Genomic DNA, 18298 nt, shown 5'->3' on the forward strand with positions numbered 1-18298 from the left:
AAATGAGGAGAGAGGAAAGAAAACAGATTAAATATTGCATGTAAAGGACAAAGGGAACAGAAGAGGAAAAGTTAGTAATTGTGAGAGAGGTAAAATTAGAATCAAATACTTCTTTTGGGCAAAATAAAATTTGGGTGCACCTTTTGAACAAAATTAAATTTGAAGTGCGCCCTTTTAAAATTTTACCTTTTGCCCATTAAATCATGCGAGTTAGGTCTAATCATGAAAGAGAGTGTTCATGTGAAACTTGCCGACAAATTGTCTAGGATGGCAAACAGCCTATTGCAAGCTCAACATTATTGTTCCTAAATCATGTCTCAGACATTTTATGTAAACTTGAGGCATGTTAATTCGGGATGCAAAACCATTTTCAACCAACATTCCTTTGTTTATTTTTGTAAATAAAAAAAAAGGAAAATCTAAATCGTAAACAATAACCTAAAACGTAAAGAAATTAATTTTGGAATTATTACTTAACCGTAAAACAAATCGAACTGTTTTTCCTCAGGCAAATTAAAGGTCAAAAGAATATACCGATTGCAAATACGCATATACCATGTATAGCTGGCGCATTAACAAATTTATGTCTTGTCAAACTTGATCTTTAAAAAGCTCGTCGAGAAGGAAGGAACAGGCGCATAGGGGGGCAGCCGCTACAGACGTGCAGTTGGAGCACATGGCATATTCCGCTCGGAGATTCCAATTCTCTCCATTTATTTCGCGCCTTCCTCTGCTATAAATATCCACCAAAGCGTCCTCTCCGCCTCACCTCCGACGAAGTGGTGTCTCTCTTCTTCCTCGGAAACTGGTACGTCAGTTAATTCAACAAGTTTTGTTCATCGATTCACGTTCATTCTAGCCAATGTATTTGTGGATTAATTCGCATTATATTGATTGCCTCTGGTTCATGGTTGTTTTGTAGAGATTGAGTGATTTGAAAAAGAGAAGGGGCATGACGCAACAGCCGCAGCAGCTCCAAGTCCTGAACGCGCTCGATGTGGCGAAGACGCAGTGGTATCACTTCACGGCGATCATCATCGCCGGCATGGGCTTCTTCACCGACGCTTACGACCTCTTCTGTATATCGCTCGTCACCAAGCTCCTTGGACGTATCTATTACCACGTCGACGGTTCACCTTCACCGGGCTCCCTTCCTCCCTCCGTCGCCGCCTCTGTCAACGGCGTCGCCTTCTGCGGCACACTATCTGGGCAACTCTTCTTTGGCTGGCTCGGGGACAAGATGGGCCGCAAGCGCGTCTATGGCATGACGCTCATGCTTATGGTCCTTTCCTCCGTCGCCTCTGGGCTCTCGTTTGGCCGCTCCCCGAAGGGTGTCATGACCACGCTCTGTTTCTTCCGCTTTTGGCTCGGATTCGGCATCGGAGGCGACTACCCTCTTTCCGCCACCATCATGTCTGAGTACGCGAACAAGAAGACCCGCGGCGCCTTCATCGCTGCCGTTTTCGCCATGCAGGGCCTCGGCATCCTCGCCGGCGGTATGGTCGCCATCATCGTTTCCTCTGCTTTCAAGAACCGATTCGTGGCGCCTCCTTACTCGGTTGATTCGGTCGGCTCGACGGTGCCTGAGGCCGACTATGTCTGGCGCATCATTCTCGTGTTCGGGGCGATGCCGGCCGCGCTCACCTACTACTGGCGGATGAAGATGCCGGAGACGGCGCGATACACGGCTCTGGTAGCGAAGAACGCGAAGCAAGCGGCGGCGGACATGTCGAAGGTTCTGCAGACGGAGATTGAGGAGGAGCAGGGCAAGGTGGAGGGCATTGCCTCGTCGAACACCTTCGGGCTGTTCTCGGCGGAGTTCCTGCGCCGCCACGGGCTGCACCTAGTGGGCACCACCACCACCTGGTTCCTGTTGGACATCGCCTTCTACAGCCAGAATCTGTTCCAAAAGGACATCTTTAGCGCCATCGGGTGGATCCCCAAAGCGGCCACCATGAACGCTCTGGAGGAGGTGTACCGCATCGCGCGGGCACAGACACTCATCGCGCTCTGCGGCACCGTGCCTGGCTACTGGTTCACGGTGGGGCTCATTGACATAATCGGGCGGTTCACCATCCAGATTATGGGGTTTGCGATGATGACGGTGTTCATGTTGGGGCTGGCCATCCCTTACCACCACTGGACCACGCCGGGGAACCAGATCGGGTTCGTGGTCATGTACGGCTTCACCTTCTTCTTCGCCAACTTCGGCCCCAACAGTACCACCTTCATCGTGCCGGCGGAGATCTTCCCGGCGCGCCTCCGCTCGACGTGCCACGGCATCTCGGCGGCTTCAGGGAAGCTCGGAGCTATCATTGGATCCTTCGGGTTTCTTTACCTGGCGCAGAACCCGAACCCGGCGAAGGCCGACCACGGCTACCCGCCGGGCATCGGCGTCAGGAACTCCCTCTTCTTGCTGGCTGGATGCAATCTTATCGGCCTCTTCTGCACATTCTTGGTGCCCGAGTCCAAGGGCAAGTCGTTGGAGGAAATGTCCGGCGAGAACGAGGACATCGCCGAAGGCAATAGCATGACCGTGCCGGTGTAGAATAAAAAATAAAAAATATGGCAGATTTTCTGATGAAAAATATGGCCATTAAGGATAATATTGTTGCTATTGTCCTTCATTTCCTCCTGTGTTTTTTTTTTGTCCCTCCATTGAGGGTACTACTGCTCAATACAACTTCTTTCCTTGAATTCTCCTCTTTTTCATTCATTTTAAGTAAACACTTCCTTTTAAAGGCTTTTGTCCATTTTAGGATTAAATTTATCTCTTTATTCTTACATTTTATTTTATTATAAAAAGATAAATTGTATATCTTATATTGATCTGTAGGGCATCCCAAAGTAAAGTGGACTCAACGCTCTGTGGAGTCGAGGTAAGAAGAAGCATTGATGAGGTTGAAGACCTAAAGACATAATCTATGAGAGATGATTGGTGATATGTAAACTTGGACTTTACTTTTGGGAACACCAGTCAAGGATGATGAGCTTAGCTAGGTATGGATAAGTTGCCTAGTGCTTGGTCATAGCCTTTGACTAAAAGGTAGTCATGGTTATAGTTTACAACTTAGCCTGATCGCAAAACTTTAAATAGTCTTATAAAAGCGTAAGCTAAGTGAATGGGATCATCAACTAGATTCAATCAACCAGAGGTAGACTTTAGTCATATAAAGAGTTTAGTTGATTGTGAAATTGATTGAATATGCAAAAAGAAAATTATGTTCAAGCAACAATTGACGACTAAAGGTTCAATCTAATTAATTGAAGGAATGAGCAATTGATTAGAAGAAATTTTTAGTTTGCAACTCTCTAATTAAGAGCTTACAATTTTAATTGAAGGTCTCAACAAGTCCTTGGGTAATCTTCTCTCCCTTAGCTATATGTTCATTCGTTTTCCATTTGAGAAGAGAGCTACTATATAATCATCACAAATGTTGGGATTATAAGAGACTTGTTTCATCACCTCTAGTGAAGGTGCGGTTAGTGAATTGATTTAGAGTAACACTCATTAGTCACAGGTCATGCAGTAAGATCATATTCTCTAAACCATATTAAATAAATATGTTAATTTTATATTATGTTTATTCTAATTATAATTTTTCTTGCATGCACAACTCGGCCCATAACAAACTAATCATAGTCAGTCTCAAATCTAAATAAAGGATGAGAGTTGTATTAAATTATTAGTCAACGTTAAATTATAATAAATGTTTAATGAATAGATCCATTAAATTATTGTGTTAATGATAGATTGTTCTTCGGAAGGACCGTGTTGCAAGGTCTAATTGTAACATCTTGGCAATGACCGCTACATCTCCAGAACTCGAGTATAGTGCTAAATATATAAGAGTTCATGTTATAGGGTCTAACTGTAATGTATCGGCTAGAACCGCTGGATTTTCATAAGAACTTGAGTGTAATGTTAAATAGACAAGAACTCTCACACACCATAGGTTGGATAAGAACAAATATTATAAAAAAAATTAATAATATAAGATTTGAAAATGGAACATAGGAACTCTCACTGGTAAATCAATAGAGGTAGTAGATGTAATTATTAAAAAAAAGAATTAGTATTTTGTTTGTACAAGAGACAAAATTGATAGTAAGAAGGCAAAGATGATAGATAACTCGAGTTTTAAGTTACAGTATATAAGAAAGAGTAAAATAAAAAATCAAGTGGGTATTGTTGTAAATAGTTTGTTAAAGGATGAAGTTGCAAGAGAAGTTAGAAAAGGGGGTAGAATTATAACCCTTAAAAAAATAGTGGTGAAAGAAACTATAAACATAATTGGCATATATGCACTGCAAATTGTAACGACCCGCCTACTACTGACTAGGCTGTAAGGTCGATCGTTACGTAATGCTGTGCTAAATTACTATTGCGGAAACCTGGATTGATTAAAATTTTACTAAACTGATTACTGTAAAATCTGAACTTAATATTCTAGGTGTACCTAGGAGTTGTACACAAGCTAGGAAAGATAATCTATGCCTCCCGGGTGTCTTGCTAGCTGTAATCAGGCATTTCAATCGATCCATGAATCGATTGGGCTGTCGGATAGATCCCGTGATCGATCCAGCTTGATACTGGCACGGAAAAAGGCTCTGGATCGGTCGGCTGACCGATCCACAAGCTATCCTGCTTCTGTACGCGGCTGGATCGGTCTACCGACCGATCCAGGAGCACACTGATCGGTCGGTAGACCGATCCAGTGGCTTACTGATCGGTCGGCATGGGTCGGTCGGTTGACCGATCCACAACAGATGCCAACTCTCTGTTCGCGACTGGATCGATCAGCTGACCGATCCAGCGACACACCCCAAACTCTGATCGGTCTGCAGACCGGTCTGGGTTTTGATCTCACCCTGAAACTCTGATTTCAGCACTCTGGGGTGCCAAAACCTCACACAACAATTCTAAAATCAATTGGGATATATTCTAGCAACTATTAACCAGCATTCTAACATAATTACTAACAAACTAAATAAATCTCCCATAGTTTAAACATTCTAAGGTCTAAAAATGCATGAAAGAAGAATACTAAGAATTCAACTATTTAAGCTTGCTAAAACCTCTGAGAATAATTTATTCCAGTTCCTGCCACACACACCATCTTTGCATTGAACTCCAGCTTCCTCTGCTAGTCCATTTTCCCTTTACCTTTATCTGCAGTATAAGGAAAGTAGAATCTGTAAGCTTAAAGCTTAGTAAGAAACCAACTACCTCACTAAAACATGCAACGATACAAACATGCTTTTAAAAAATGCTATTTGAAAACATGTACTGGCATGACATACTATGGTTGCAAGCATAAACTGAAATAACTGAACATGTAAGCTGAAACTTGGCATAGCAAGCTAATCACATAGAACAATAATAGAGAACTAAGCTAACTGAAGCTGACCTGAAGCTGAAATCAAACTCAACTAACATAACTGGTTTTATGAGTTTTGAAAACTAATTGCATAGTAGATCAAAATAATAATCATGTGCTGTTGGGCCCGGCAACTGTACTTACTGTGCGCGCATCCCTAACTAAACCCGGGTTTGCAAGTCCCGAATTTAGTAGGGTTTACTAGGTTATCTGAACCTAGGGACGACTGTGGGAGTCCAACCTAATGGATATCTAATCCGGTACAGTGCCAACTGAAAAGTAAAATACTGAATATAGCTAAACTGTTATAAATTGCTGTTTCTAGGTTATCTGAACCTAGAGCTAGGTTGTCTGAACCCAGAGGCGATTGTGGGAGCCCACCCATTGGACCGTAGTCCCATATAAAATAGAATAAACTGATGTACTGATTTAGATGCTTCTAATGCATTCAACTGAGCTGTTAAAATGCCTAATTTGCATATTTACTTCACTAACTATTTTATCGAACACTTAGTGTGCCCCAACTCTCCTCTCTATTAGGGAGACCACTTCTAGGCACCCGACAACGTCTAGAAACCCCCACTGAAGAGGGATTACGTGTCCGGCCCATCTAGAAGTGCTCACTAAATCCCTAAACCTGCGAGGAGGGTCAATTTCACGCTAAGCGTCGATAAAAATCTGCGTATAGCTAAACTAATGCGTAGAAAACCCAAACGGAGCTACTTATACTGCAGGTGAGGGGTTTCTTACCTCGTACACTAATTTCCTTACAATTCTATTCGCTAGAATTCCGGTGGAGACGACTTCTCGACGATTTTCTCGCGTCTAAGCGTTCCCTTCGCGAAGGAGAGAGTCCTCGTGCCGGAGTTATTGCCGGAAGATGTCCTTGGGGCCATAGGGAGAGAACCCTAGGTCTTCCTTGTGGTTGGCGCCGAGAGAAGGAGAGAAGAAGGGTGTTCGGCGTGAGGGTTTGGAGGGGAGGAGTTTGCCGAACCAAATTCTAAAATAAACCAAACCCAACCTAACTCTTCTATTTATACTAAGTGGATAATTGAACCCAACTCTAATATAAATATAATTGATTCCTCTTTCTTTCAGCACGACCCTGCTGGATTCACCAGTTACTAAGGCTAACTAAAAGTTATCGGATCCGAGAGGTTCCGGGTTTGATTCCCGCCTAAGCTATTTTGCGGTTCTAATTATTTTTGCTGCCTCCGCTACTCGGAAAATTCCGGAAAAATATCTAAAAATTCCAGAAAAATCATAGAATATTTATAATATAGTTTTGAGAATTTTCGGGCATTACAATCCCCCATACCTTATAAAAAGTTCGTCCTCGAATTTAGAATTACTCTGGGTACTTCTGTCTCATGCTGGTCTCTGTCTCCCAAGTTACCTCTTCTGCTGTGTGACTGTGCCAAATGACTTTGACTAATGGTACTTCCTTGTTCCGCAATTTCTTAACTGCTCGGTCTATTATCTGAATAGGCCGACTGTCATAGCTGAGGTCTTCGCGGATCTGTACCGACTGGGGCTCAATCACCTGGGTGACATCTGGGGTATGCTTCTTCAGCATAGAGACATGAAATACGTTGTGGACAGCTGACATTTCCTGGGGTAGCTCTAGCTCATATGCTACCTTGCCCACTCTCCTGCTGATAAGGTATGGTCCCACATATCTGGGACTTAGCTTGCCCTTTTTCCCAAAACGCATTACTCCCTTCATGGAGCTACTCGAGGAACACCAATCCCCAACCGAAAACTCTAAAGGTCTCCTGTATCAAGATAGCTTTTCAAGGCCTCGAGTGTCTCTATCCTCGCGGATCTGTCAGATAGCTGTGGTATCCGCCACTAGATCTGTCTAAAGTTCTAGTTCTTTCTGCTCACCACTCTCAGCAGATTGGAGATCTACACCTCCGCCCATAGAGAGCCTCGTAAGGTGCCATGCCGATAGTGGCCTGATAGCTGTTGTTGTATGCAAATTCTGCTAGACTCAGATATTTGCACCAACTTCCTTTGAAATCTAGGGCACATGCTCGGAGCATATCTTCGAGTACCTGATTTACCCGCTCCGTCTGTCCATCGGTCTGAGGATGGAAAGCTGTGCTAAACTTCAACTTCGTGCCCAAAGCTGACTGTACACACTCCCAGAAGTGTGATGTGAATCTGCTATCTCTGTCTGATATAATGGTTCGTGGGACTCCATGTAATCTAACGATCTCCTTGAGATAGAACTGAGCTAGCTGTTTCATGGAGTAGGATATCCTGATAGCTAAGAAGTGGGCTGATTTGGTTAATCTGTCGACTATTACCCAGATGGTATCAAAACCATTCGTGGTTCTGGGTAATCCCACTATAAAATCCATAGAAATGTCTTCCCACTTCCATTTTGGTATCTGTATGGGCTGCAAAACTCCTCCTGATCTCTGATGTTCTGCCTTAACCCTCTGACAGGTTAGGCAGGTGCTGACATATCGGGCGACGTCTCTCTTCATCCCAGGCCACCAAAAACATTTCTTCAAGTCCTGATACATTTTGGTGGATCCAGGATGCATCGTATAGGGAGTCTTGTGAGCCTTATCTAGGATTTTCCTCTGTAGTTCCTCCTGATCTGGAACGCATAATCTGTCACCAAAATATAATACCCCGCTATCTGATATTCTGAACTCTCCACCTTCTGATTCTGCTAAGCCTTGCTTGATCCGCTGAATTTCAGGATCCTTCTCCTGAGCTGTCTGGATGTCACCAAGCAAGGTAGACTCTAATGTCATAGTAGAGAGCTGTCCGACTATGAGTTCGAGACCGAAATATGAGATCTCCTTCTGTAGGGGTGGTGACATGGCTGCTAGAGATAATAGGGTAGCGCTGGACTTTCTGCTGAGGGCGTCTGCTACCCTATTCATTTTTCCTGAGTGGTAGAGGATATCTATGTCGTAGTCTTTGACCAGTTCTAGCCATCTGCGCTGTCGCATATTCAGATCCTTCTGAGTGAAGAAGTACTTCAGACTCTGATGATCTGTATACACTCTGCACTGAGCTCCATACAAGTAATGTCTCCAAATCTTGAGAGCGAACACCACTGCTGCAAGCTCAAGGTCATGAGTAGGATAGTTCTTCTCATAATCCTTAAGTTGTCTGGAGGCATAGGCGATCACCTTGCTATCTTGCATCAGCACTGCTCCTAGTCCCAACTTCGAGGCATCACTATATATGTCAAAGCTATCTGTGTTCTCTGGTAGAGTCAGAATAGGTGCACTGGTCAATCTCCTTTTCACCAATAAACTGCTCCTCCGTCCACCGAAATTTTCTGCTCTTTTCGGTGAGAGCTGCTGGGAGGCTATCCTGAGAAGTCCTCTACGAATTTTCTCGTAGTAACCTGTTAATCCCAAGCTTCGATCTCACTGGCGTTCTTGGGTCTTTTCCAGTTGCTCACAGCTTCTATCTTACTGGGGTCTACCATGATACCATCCTTTGAGATGACGTGACCCGTGAAGGACACCTGATCTAGCCAAAATTCACAGCTGATTCTGCTGAAGGGTCTGCAATACTGTTTTCAGGTGCTCTGCGTATTCCTCCTGAGTTCCTGAATAGATAAGAATGTCATCGATAAACACAATAACAAATTTATCTAGGTAATCCCTGAATACCCTGTTCATGAGGTCCATGAAAGTAGCTGGAGCATTTGTCACGCCAAAGGGCATGACTATGAACTCATAATGTCCGTTCTTTAACCTTCACCTGATGATAACCTGATCTGAGGTCTATTTTAGAGAACACTGCTGCTCCCTTTAGCTGATCAAACAGGTCATCTATTCTGGGAAGAGGATACCTGTTCTTGATTGTGACTTGGTTCAGTGCCCGGTAGTCTATACACAGGCGCATGCTCCCGTCTTTCTTCTTCACGAATAATACAGGTGCTCCCCATGGTGAGTGACTAGGGCGTATGAAGCCTTTGTCAAGCAGCTCCTGCAATTGCTCATGAAGTTCCTTCAGTTCTGCTGGAGCCATGCGGTAAGGTGCTTTGGAGATAGGATTTGTACCGGGAATGAGCTTTATCTCAAATTCGATCTCCCTGTCTGGTGCTAGGCCTGGTAACTCTTCAGGGAAGACTACTGGGTAGTCACATACGACTCGAACCTCTGCTAGCTGTTGGTCCTTGTCCTGACTGGTACTGACTACGTGTGCTAAGAACCCCGTACATCCTGAATCCATCAACCTCTGTGCCTTCAGAGCTGAGAGAAACTTCTTGGCCTTTCTCCTTGGTTCCCCGATGTATTCAAACTGTGCTTCTGCTTCGGGTTGGAATATGACTTTCTGTTTACGGCACTCTATGGAAGCACCGTATCTGATCAGGAAGTCCATTCTAAAGATGACATCGTAGTCAGTCATATCTAGCACTATCAGATCACAAAAGAGTTCTCTGTTTGCTATAATAACTGATACTGCTCTGAGCCAGTGTGTAGATGCCATAATTTCTCTCGAAGGTAATGTCGTCAGAAACTGACTACTGAGTACCTCTGGAGGTATTGCTAACTTGGTTGCGAATGCCCTGGCTATATAAGAATGGGTTGCCCCCGTTCGAATAAGACAGTTGCTATTTGCTGAAAAATACTAATCTGACCTGTAACAACTGTCGAGGCATTTGCTACATCCTCTTTGGTGAGTGAGTAGATCCTCGCATTGGTCATAGCTGGAGGGGCTTCTAATCTGCCCTGGCTGATATGTGGACCATCTAAAGCGGCCTGCATCTGATGTAACTGAGTTGGCTGGCCTCCGTACTGAATCGGCTATAGCTGAGGAAGACTGGTCTTGTTTGGGCACTGCTTAGCCATGTGCCCTTCTTGTCCACATTCAAAACATCATCGTGTGCCCTTACGACAAACTCCAGGATGGAATTTCCCACAAGTAGCACACTTTGGATAACTGGGCTGCTTGCTGGCTGGTCCTCCTTTTGGGTAACTCCCTGGTTTGCGCTTGTTGCTGGAGTTCCCTTTCCAGTTAGAGCCATGAGAGCTGTGGCCCTGCTGCTTCTGGGTACCTGAGCCTCCTTGACCCTTAGGTTCTGAGAGGATTTGCTTCTGCTGCTTGATACTATTCTGGTAGTGCTCAGTGGTCAAGGCGCTGCTGACTAGTTCTTCGGTGGTTTGCGGCCTGTGGATGCCGCCAGCCACGTTCATTGCTATTTCCGGCCTCAGCATCTTGAGCATCAACCGAACTCGTTCTTTTTCTGTGCTGACTAGTTCTGGGCATAGACGAGCCAACCTGTTGAATTTCTTCACGGCTTCCTCCACTGAAAGGTTACCCTGATGAAACTCTGTAAACTCGTCGTAGTGGCGGTTCGTGACCCACATGTGAAAGAATTCCTCAAAGAACTCCTTCTCGAAGTCAGCCCACAACATCTGGTTCACTGGGCGCTTCGCTCTGATTCTCTCCCACCACATGCGTGCATCCCCTATCAGGCAGAAGGAGGCACACTTCACCTTCTCGTGTTTTGGCCAGTCCAGAAGCTCCATCGTACTCTCCAGTGTTTTGAACCAGGCTTGTGCATCCCATGGTTCACTAGTGCCTGAGAAGTTTTCTGGCTTGACTCTCTGCCACTGGATTAGATAGGCTTCTCTCCTTGTCTCTGTTGCTGGGGCTACTGGTACTGTAGGCTGGACTGGTGGAACCTCTAAGACTGTGGGGGTATTCTGCTGATTAGCCCTGAGGGTGGCTATCTCCTGTTGCTGTTCAGCTAGCTGCTGCTGTAACTGAGCCACTAACGCTGTAAGGTCTGGGGGAGGCACTGAACTGCCTGCCTCATGCTGGGGCTCAGTAGCTGGTGTCCTTCTAGCTGGGCGTCCTCGTGCCATTTCTAAAGACATGGAGGACAGGACATGCATAACTAATACAATTATAATTGTATAACTATTGCTATCATGTTATATACTATCACATACTAACATGCATCAATTATTTATAAACATGAGCTATAACAAGAAAGCAAGAAACATAAATAAAGCAGAGGTATTCTTACTTGGAAGCTGCAGGTTCAATGCTGATGTGTGTGTAGGAAGTATGGAACACTGCTCTGATACCACTCTATAACGACCCGCCTACTACTGACTAGGCTGTAAGGCCGATCGTTACGTAATGCTGTGCTAAATTACTATTGCGGAAAGCTGGATTGATTAAAATTTTACTAAACTGATTACTGTAAAATCTGAACTTAATATTCTAGGTGTACCTAGGAGTTGTACACAGGCTAGGGAAGATAATCTATGCCTCCCGGGTGTCCTGTGTAATCAGCATTTCAATCGATCCATGAATCGATTAGCTGGATCGATCCGTGATCGATCCAAAGCTTCCCCAAATGATCGGTCGGCTGACCGATCCACAAGCTATCCCGCTTAGCTACTGGATTGGTCTACCGACCGATCCAGAGCCCTGATCGGCCGGTAGACCGATCCAGCTTGATCGATCGGTGACCGATCGGCTGACGCTGCTCTCTGTTCGTGCATGGGTCGGTCGGCCGACCGATCCACAACAGATGCCAACTCTCTGTTGCGATCGGATCGGTTGGCACTCGTGCGACTGACACTACTCGATCGGTCTGCAGACCGGTCCGGCACCTGATCTCACCTCGACTCGATTTCAGCACTCTGGCAAGCCAAACCTCACACAACAATTCTAAAATCAATTGGGATATATTCTAGCAACTATTAACCAGCATTCTAACATAATTACTAACAAACTAAATAAATCTCCCATAGTTTAAACATTCTAAGGTCTAAAAATGCATGAAAGAAGAATACTAAGAATTCAACTATTTAAGCTTGCTAAAACCCCTGAGAATATTTTATTCCAATTCCTGCCACACACACCATCTTTGCATTGAACTCCAACTTCCTCTGCTAGTCCATTTTCCCTTTACCTTTATCTGCAGTATAAGGAAAGTAGAATCTGTAAGCTTAAAGCTTAGTAAGAAACCAACTACCTCACTAAAACATGCAACGATACAAACATGCTTTTAAAGAATGCTATTTGAAAACATGTACTGGCATGACATACTATGGTTGCAAGCATAAACTGAAATAACTGAACATGTAAGCTGAAACTTGGCATAGCAAGCTAATCACATAGAACAATAATAGAGAACTAAGCTAACTGAAGCTAACCTGAAGCTGAAATCAAACTCAACTAACATAACTGGTTTTATGAGTTTTGAAAACTAATTGCATAGTAGATCAAAATAATAATCATGTGCTGTTGGGCCCGGCAACTGTACTTACTGTGCGCGCATCCCTAACTAAACCCGAGTTTGCAAGTCCCGAATTTAGTAGGGTTTACTAGGTTATCTGAACCTAGGGACGACTGTGGGAGTCCAACCTAATGAATATCTAATCCGGTACAGTGCCAACTGAAAAGTAAAATACTGAATATAGCTAAACTGTTCTAAATTGCTGTTTCTAGGTTATCTGAACCTAGAGCTAGGTTGTCTGAACCTAGAGGCGACTGTGGGAGCCCACCCATTGGACCGTAGTCCCATATAAAATAGAATAAACTGATTTACTGATTTAGATGCTTCTAATGCATTCAACTGAGCTGTTAAAATGCCTAATTTGCATATTTACTTCACTAGCTATTTTATCGAACACTTAGTGTGCCCCAACTCTCCTCTCTATTAGGGAGACCACTTCTAGGCACCCGACAACGTCTAGAAACCCCCACTGAAGAGGGATTACGTGTCCGACCCATCTAGAAGTGCTCACTAAATCCCTAAACCTGCGAGGAGGGTCAATATCACGCTAAGCGTCGATAAAAATCTATGTATAGCTAAACTAATGCGTAGAAAACCCAAACGGAGCTACTTATACTGCAGGTGAGGGGTTTCTTACCTCGTACGCTAATTTCCTTACAATTCTATTCGCTAGAATTCCGGTGGAGATTACTTCTCGACGATCTTCTCGCGTCTAAGCGTTCCCTTCGCGAAGGAGAGCGTCCTCGTGCCGGAGTTATTGCCGGAAGATGTCCTTGGGGCCATAGGGAGAGAACCCTAGGTCTTCCTTGTGGTTGGCGCCGAGAGAAGGAGAGAAGAAGGGTGTTCGGCGTGAGGGTTTGGAGGGGAGGAGTTTGCCGAACCAAATTCTAAAATAAACCAAACCCAACCTAACTCTTCTATTTATACTAAGTGGATAATTGAACCCAACTCTAATATAAATATAATTGATTCCTCTTTCTTTCAGCACGGCCCTGCTGGGTTCACCGGTTACTAAGGCTAACTAAAAGTTATCGGATCCGAGAGGTTCCGGGTTCGATTCCCGCCTAAGCTATTTTGCGGTTCTAATTATTTTTGTTGCCTCCGCTACTCGGAAAATTCCGGAAAAATATCTAAAAATTCTAGAAAAATCATAGAATATTTATAATATAGTTTTGAGAATTTTCGGGCGTTACACAAATAGAATTAGATGAACCTACCAAATCAAGATTTTGGAAAGATCTAGATGAAGTATTATAAAATATTTCATCAAATGAAATGATTTTAATAGGAGGTTATTTAAATGAGCATGTCGGATTGAAAAATAAGGATATGAGAGGGTGCATGAGATTATAGGTTTTGAATAAGAAATGAAAAAGGGGAAACTATATTGTATTTTGTGATAACATATGATCTTATATTATCTATTACGTTTTTTAAGAAAAGAAAAGAACATTTGGTCATATTCAAAAGTGAAAATAATAAATCACAAATTGGCTAAGGTGCCATGTTCGAGCACCCCCTGCGCAGGCTCTTATCAATTAAGTGGTACCGTTCACCCAAAAATCCCTTCGGGATTTCTGATAAGGGGCCGTTTCGGCGGTGGTGTCGGTCACTATAAAAAGTTTACCTATACAGTTTTGTCCCCTCGGGGCGGTGCGATGGTTAAGACATGGGGTGTTGCCACATGAGGTCTTGGGGTCGAAACTCGGCGTGACCGAGCATAACCTCCCCCATGTCTTGGTCATTTGCACTAATGGCTAGTAGTCACCCGTGATTTACCTCCTCCGTGTTGGCCTAGGGACGGGTTGGCGGTGGTGCTGGGGGCGAGCGAATCACCTTTTTGCCACATGAATAAGAAATGAAAAAGGGGAAATTATATTGTATTTTGTGATAACATATGATCTTATATTATCTATTACGTTTTTTAAAAAAAGAAAAGAACATTTGGTCATATTCAAAAGTGAAAATAATAAATCACAAATTGGCTTTCTTATGATTGGAAAGAAAGATAAAAAGATTTATAAAGAATACAAGGTCATTCCTGAAGAAAACTTAACTACCAACATAAGTTAGTAATATTGGATATATGCCTCAGACATATTATCAATAGAAAGGAAATATATATGACTCCTAGAATTAAATGGTGGAAGTGAAAACAAAATATATTAAAGAGAAGGAAGAAGTACAAGCATTAGGTGAAATATACAGTGACTCTAATGTGATATGAGATAAGATTGTATTAAAGTTAAAAATAGTAGCTAAGAGTATACTCAGTGAATCAAAAGGACATTCACCACTAAGTAAGGAATCTTGGTGGTAGAATGAGAAAGTATAAGAGAAAGTGAAAGAAAAATGAACATGTTATAAGGAATTATATATTTGTAAAACTGAAAAATTTAAAAATAATATATAATAGCCAAGAAAGAGGCTAAGAAAGTAGTGAATGAAGGAAAGAATGAAGCTTTTGAACAATTATATTAAAAATTAGATACAAAAGAAGGAAAAATAGACATTTATAGAATAGCTGAAGTGAGAGAAAGGAAGATAAAAAATTTTATCTGTTGGGTTGCAATGGTTACAAACAAAGTCTTACATTGTAAACATATAGAAAGGATCATGGAGTTATACGAAAAAGATATCTTCATTGATGTGAGGCCTTTTAGATAGAGCTCAAAAATAAAATCATGAGCGCTTAGGCCCAAAGTAGACAATATCATATCATTGTGGAGATATCTTAATTCTTTTGGTCATAACAATTGGTATCAGAGCCGAACTGCCTAAAGGACTAACCGCAAACTGTGCACAAGAGTCATGGTCCAATCCAGCCATGTGGGTGGAATATTGACCTCTAACGAAAGAAGTGGGGGCTCCCATGTTTAGATCAAGATGACCAGACACCAGGTAGAGAAGTCCTAGGCAAGGAAGACCTAGTAAGTGTTGGGACCTTGACGCCCACTAGAGGGGGGGGGGGGTGAATAGCGTCTCACCCAAATCATCGCTTCCTATGCTTGTTAGTGCACAGCGGAAATATAAAACAAATCTAACAATTAGAAAGCTAAACCTAGAGGCAATAACCTAGACAATCAAACCTCTAACACGTTTATGTAACGTGGTTCAGAGATCACTTACTCCTACTCCATGGCTGCCCGTAACGTGGACGATCCCGATCCGTCGGTGGATGACTCCCCGAAAAACCTCCGGCTAGCTCGAGTAGTTCCTTGTGGGTGGAGAAACCTCGCCACAAACTCGCACAAGCTCTTGATAACTCAAGAAGACCTTGGACACTCTAATAGGGGTTAACCACCTCTGTTTTCGTCAACCTCAACCAAGCTCACAAGGGTTGGTTATATAGGCCACGGGTTGGAAAATCCCGCCTACCAGTCGACTGTCAAAACCATCAGTCGACTGCCCTCTTGTGGAAATTCGACCGTTACATCCCAACGGCTCGATACTAGTCCACTGGTAAAAGTACCAGTCGACTGCACTAGTCGACTGCTATAGTATTGCTACAGTGACGCTACAGTAAAACCCTAATTCTAGGATTTTACCCTCGAGTACATTCACTCAGCACTCGTTCTCGCCCGACCAACCTAGACCTAGCCCTCTAGCCTCCTCCATCAGCCTTGCGTCCCTCGGATGCCTCCTCATCCTTCACGTATTGCCTTCTGAAGCTTCCATCTGCCTTGTCATTGTTGTCGGGCCTTCCTTTGCCAAGAGGTTGAACCTCTGGGACTTCGTCCATTGCCAAGTCACATTTGGACTTACGTTGCCAAGACTACCTTCTTGGACTTACACCACTAAGACTCATCCTTGGACTTTCCTCCTTTGCCAAGATCACACTTGGACTTTTCTTGTTGTGCCTATGTCCTGCACACTCACAATGCATATCAAATTTAACAATAAACTTAACTTAAACCTTTTCCCAAACATCAAAACCTACGGTACCCAGATTGTTCCAACAATCTCTCCCTTTTTGATGTTTGACAACCCGTTTAAGCTAGGGAAACAATAATAATTAAAATAAACATGCAATCTACACATGCATAAATCATGGAACCTAATTCTAGGCTCCCCCTTCACCTAAGCTCCCCCACAAAAGGCAAACTTCTCCCCCTTTTCTAATAAATGAGCAATCGCTCCCCCTTCTCCTAAGTTCCCCCTTGAGTAAGGATTTCTTGCAAAGGTATGTAGGTTTCCCAGTTAAACCTACACTTCTCCCCCTTTGTCATACATCAAAAAGAGCTCCAACAATATCCCAATTATTGGACTCTTTGACCTATAATGACCATAAACATTATGTATTAACTCCCCATAAGATTACATACATGTTCCCCACTCTTTTTGGTCATTTTCTAATGCTGGAAAATATTTTCAGACCGTATCAGTCGACTGCTATAAGTCCCAGTCGACTGTCATCGTCAAAATGCACTTACAAAGACATTTTATACTCGTGAACAGTGTTATCAATTGACTAGTAACTGTACCAGTCGACTGGTACTCTATTTCTGAAAAAATCAACATTTTCTGACCGACTTCAGAAATGCACCAGAAATTTTACAAACCTCCAAAAATTCTCAAATTTTGTGGAGAAATCTATTTTAACCTTGTCTACTTGGGAAATATATATATAAAAATATATTTATCACAGATCCCAAGATTGACACAAAATTCAAAACTAGCTAAATAGTTCAATTGAACCTTGACCTAAAGTCCTAGTTTTGGCTTCCTCTTGATGTATCTGCCTATCTAAACCATAATGCATCTCTTGCATTAGTTTATATGACATCTATACATCAAAAATCAATTTTCATGTAATATGAACCCAATTCATATTTTCATGCATGAAACTTAACCCAATTGTGCCAACCAACTATAATAGAGACTCAAATCCATCTATAATCCCTTTGGCACATATTGGTTCACTTGAGATCATTTATCATATGTCCCAAATACTCTTTCATCTTCACCTTGAGCTCTTAATCTTATCCATCTCCCTAGGTGACTCATTTACTATGGCTAGGCCACTTCGGTGCATCTTGGATGACACTATACAAAACTCATCTTCTTAACATTAGACACATTATCTTTGGTTTCTTTCTTCCTGTCCTTCACCTTGTACACCTCATCCTTGCCATAATTATATGTCACCCTAGCATATTCCTTCTTATTGGCTTTGGATGACTCTCCCTTGTCCTTGGTCATACCTCTCTTACCAATGTCATGTGCTATCACTACAACAAAAACATTAAAAGGCAATGGTTAAAAACCGTTGTCGTAAGCCCTTTAAAACCGTTGTAATTGGTAGTGTTGTTAAAAGTGGGGGCTACGACAACGATTTTAAACCGGTCTTTGAATGAAAAGACAATATTTTTGCAACGGTTTTAAACCGTTGTCTTTCAATGAAAAAACAACGGTTTAAAATCATTGTTGTTTAGACCATTTTTTATTAACACTGCTAATTTACAATCGTTTTTGCAGCTACGACAACGATTTTTAATCGTTGTCTTTAAGGGTGATAAACAACAACAACGGTTTTAAATCATTGTCTTTTAAATTATTATCTTTTAATATCAATATATCATATTTCAATATAAATATATAATAAAGAATCATAATCACAAAAGAAAGAATATTTCCTATATCAATGTTATTCAAAATGTTACTTATACAAGAATTA

The 18298-nt window shown here is 42.6% G+C and overlaps 1 protein-coding gene across 1 annotated transcript; it reads left to right on the forward strand.

Annotated features, from left to right (window-relative positions):
- Nucleotides 1-697: 697 nt before the first annotated feature.
- Nucleotides 698-2628, forward strand: LOC122012369 (probable inorganic phosphate transporter 1-8). The gene is made up of 2 exons (XM_042568887.1): nucleotides 698-808; nucleotides 923-2628. Exon 2 carries the CDS (start codon nucleotides 953-955, stop codon nucleotides 2546-2548), a length of 1596 nt encoding a protein of 531 aa, XP_042424821.1. The 5' UTR covers nucleotides 698-808; nucleotides 923-952; the 3' UTR covers nucleotides 2549-2628.
- Nucleotides 2629-18298: the final 15670 nt, after the last annotated feature.

This window comes from Zingiber officinale, chromosome 1A, assembly GCF_018446385.1.
Source record: "Zingiber officinale cultivar Zhangliang chromosome 1A, Zo_v1.1, whole genome shotgun sequence".
In the NCBI taxonomy this organism is placed as follows: Eukaryota; Viridiplantae; Streptophyta; class Magnoliopsida; order Zingiberales; family Zingiberaceae; genus Zingiber; species Zingiber officinale.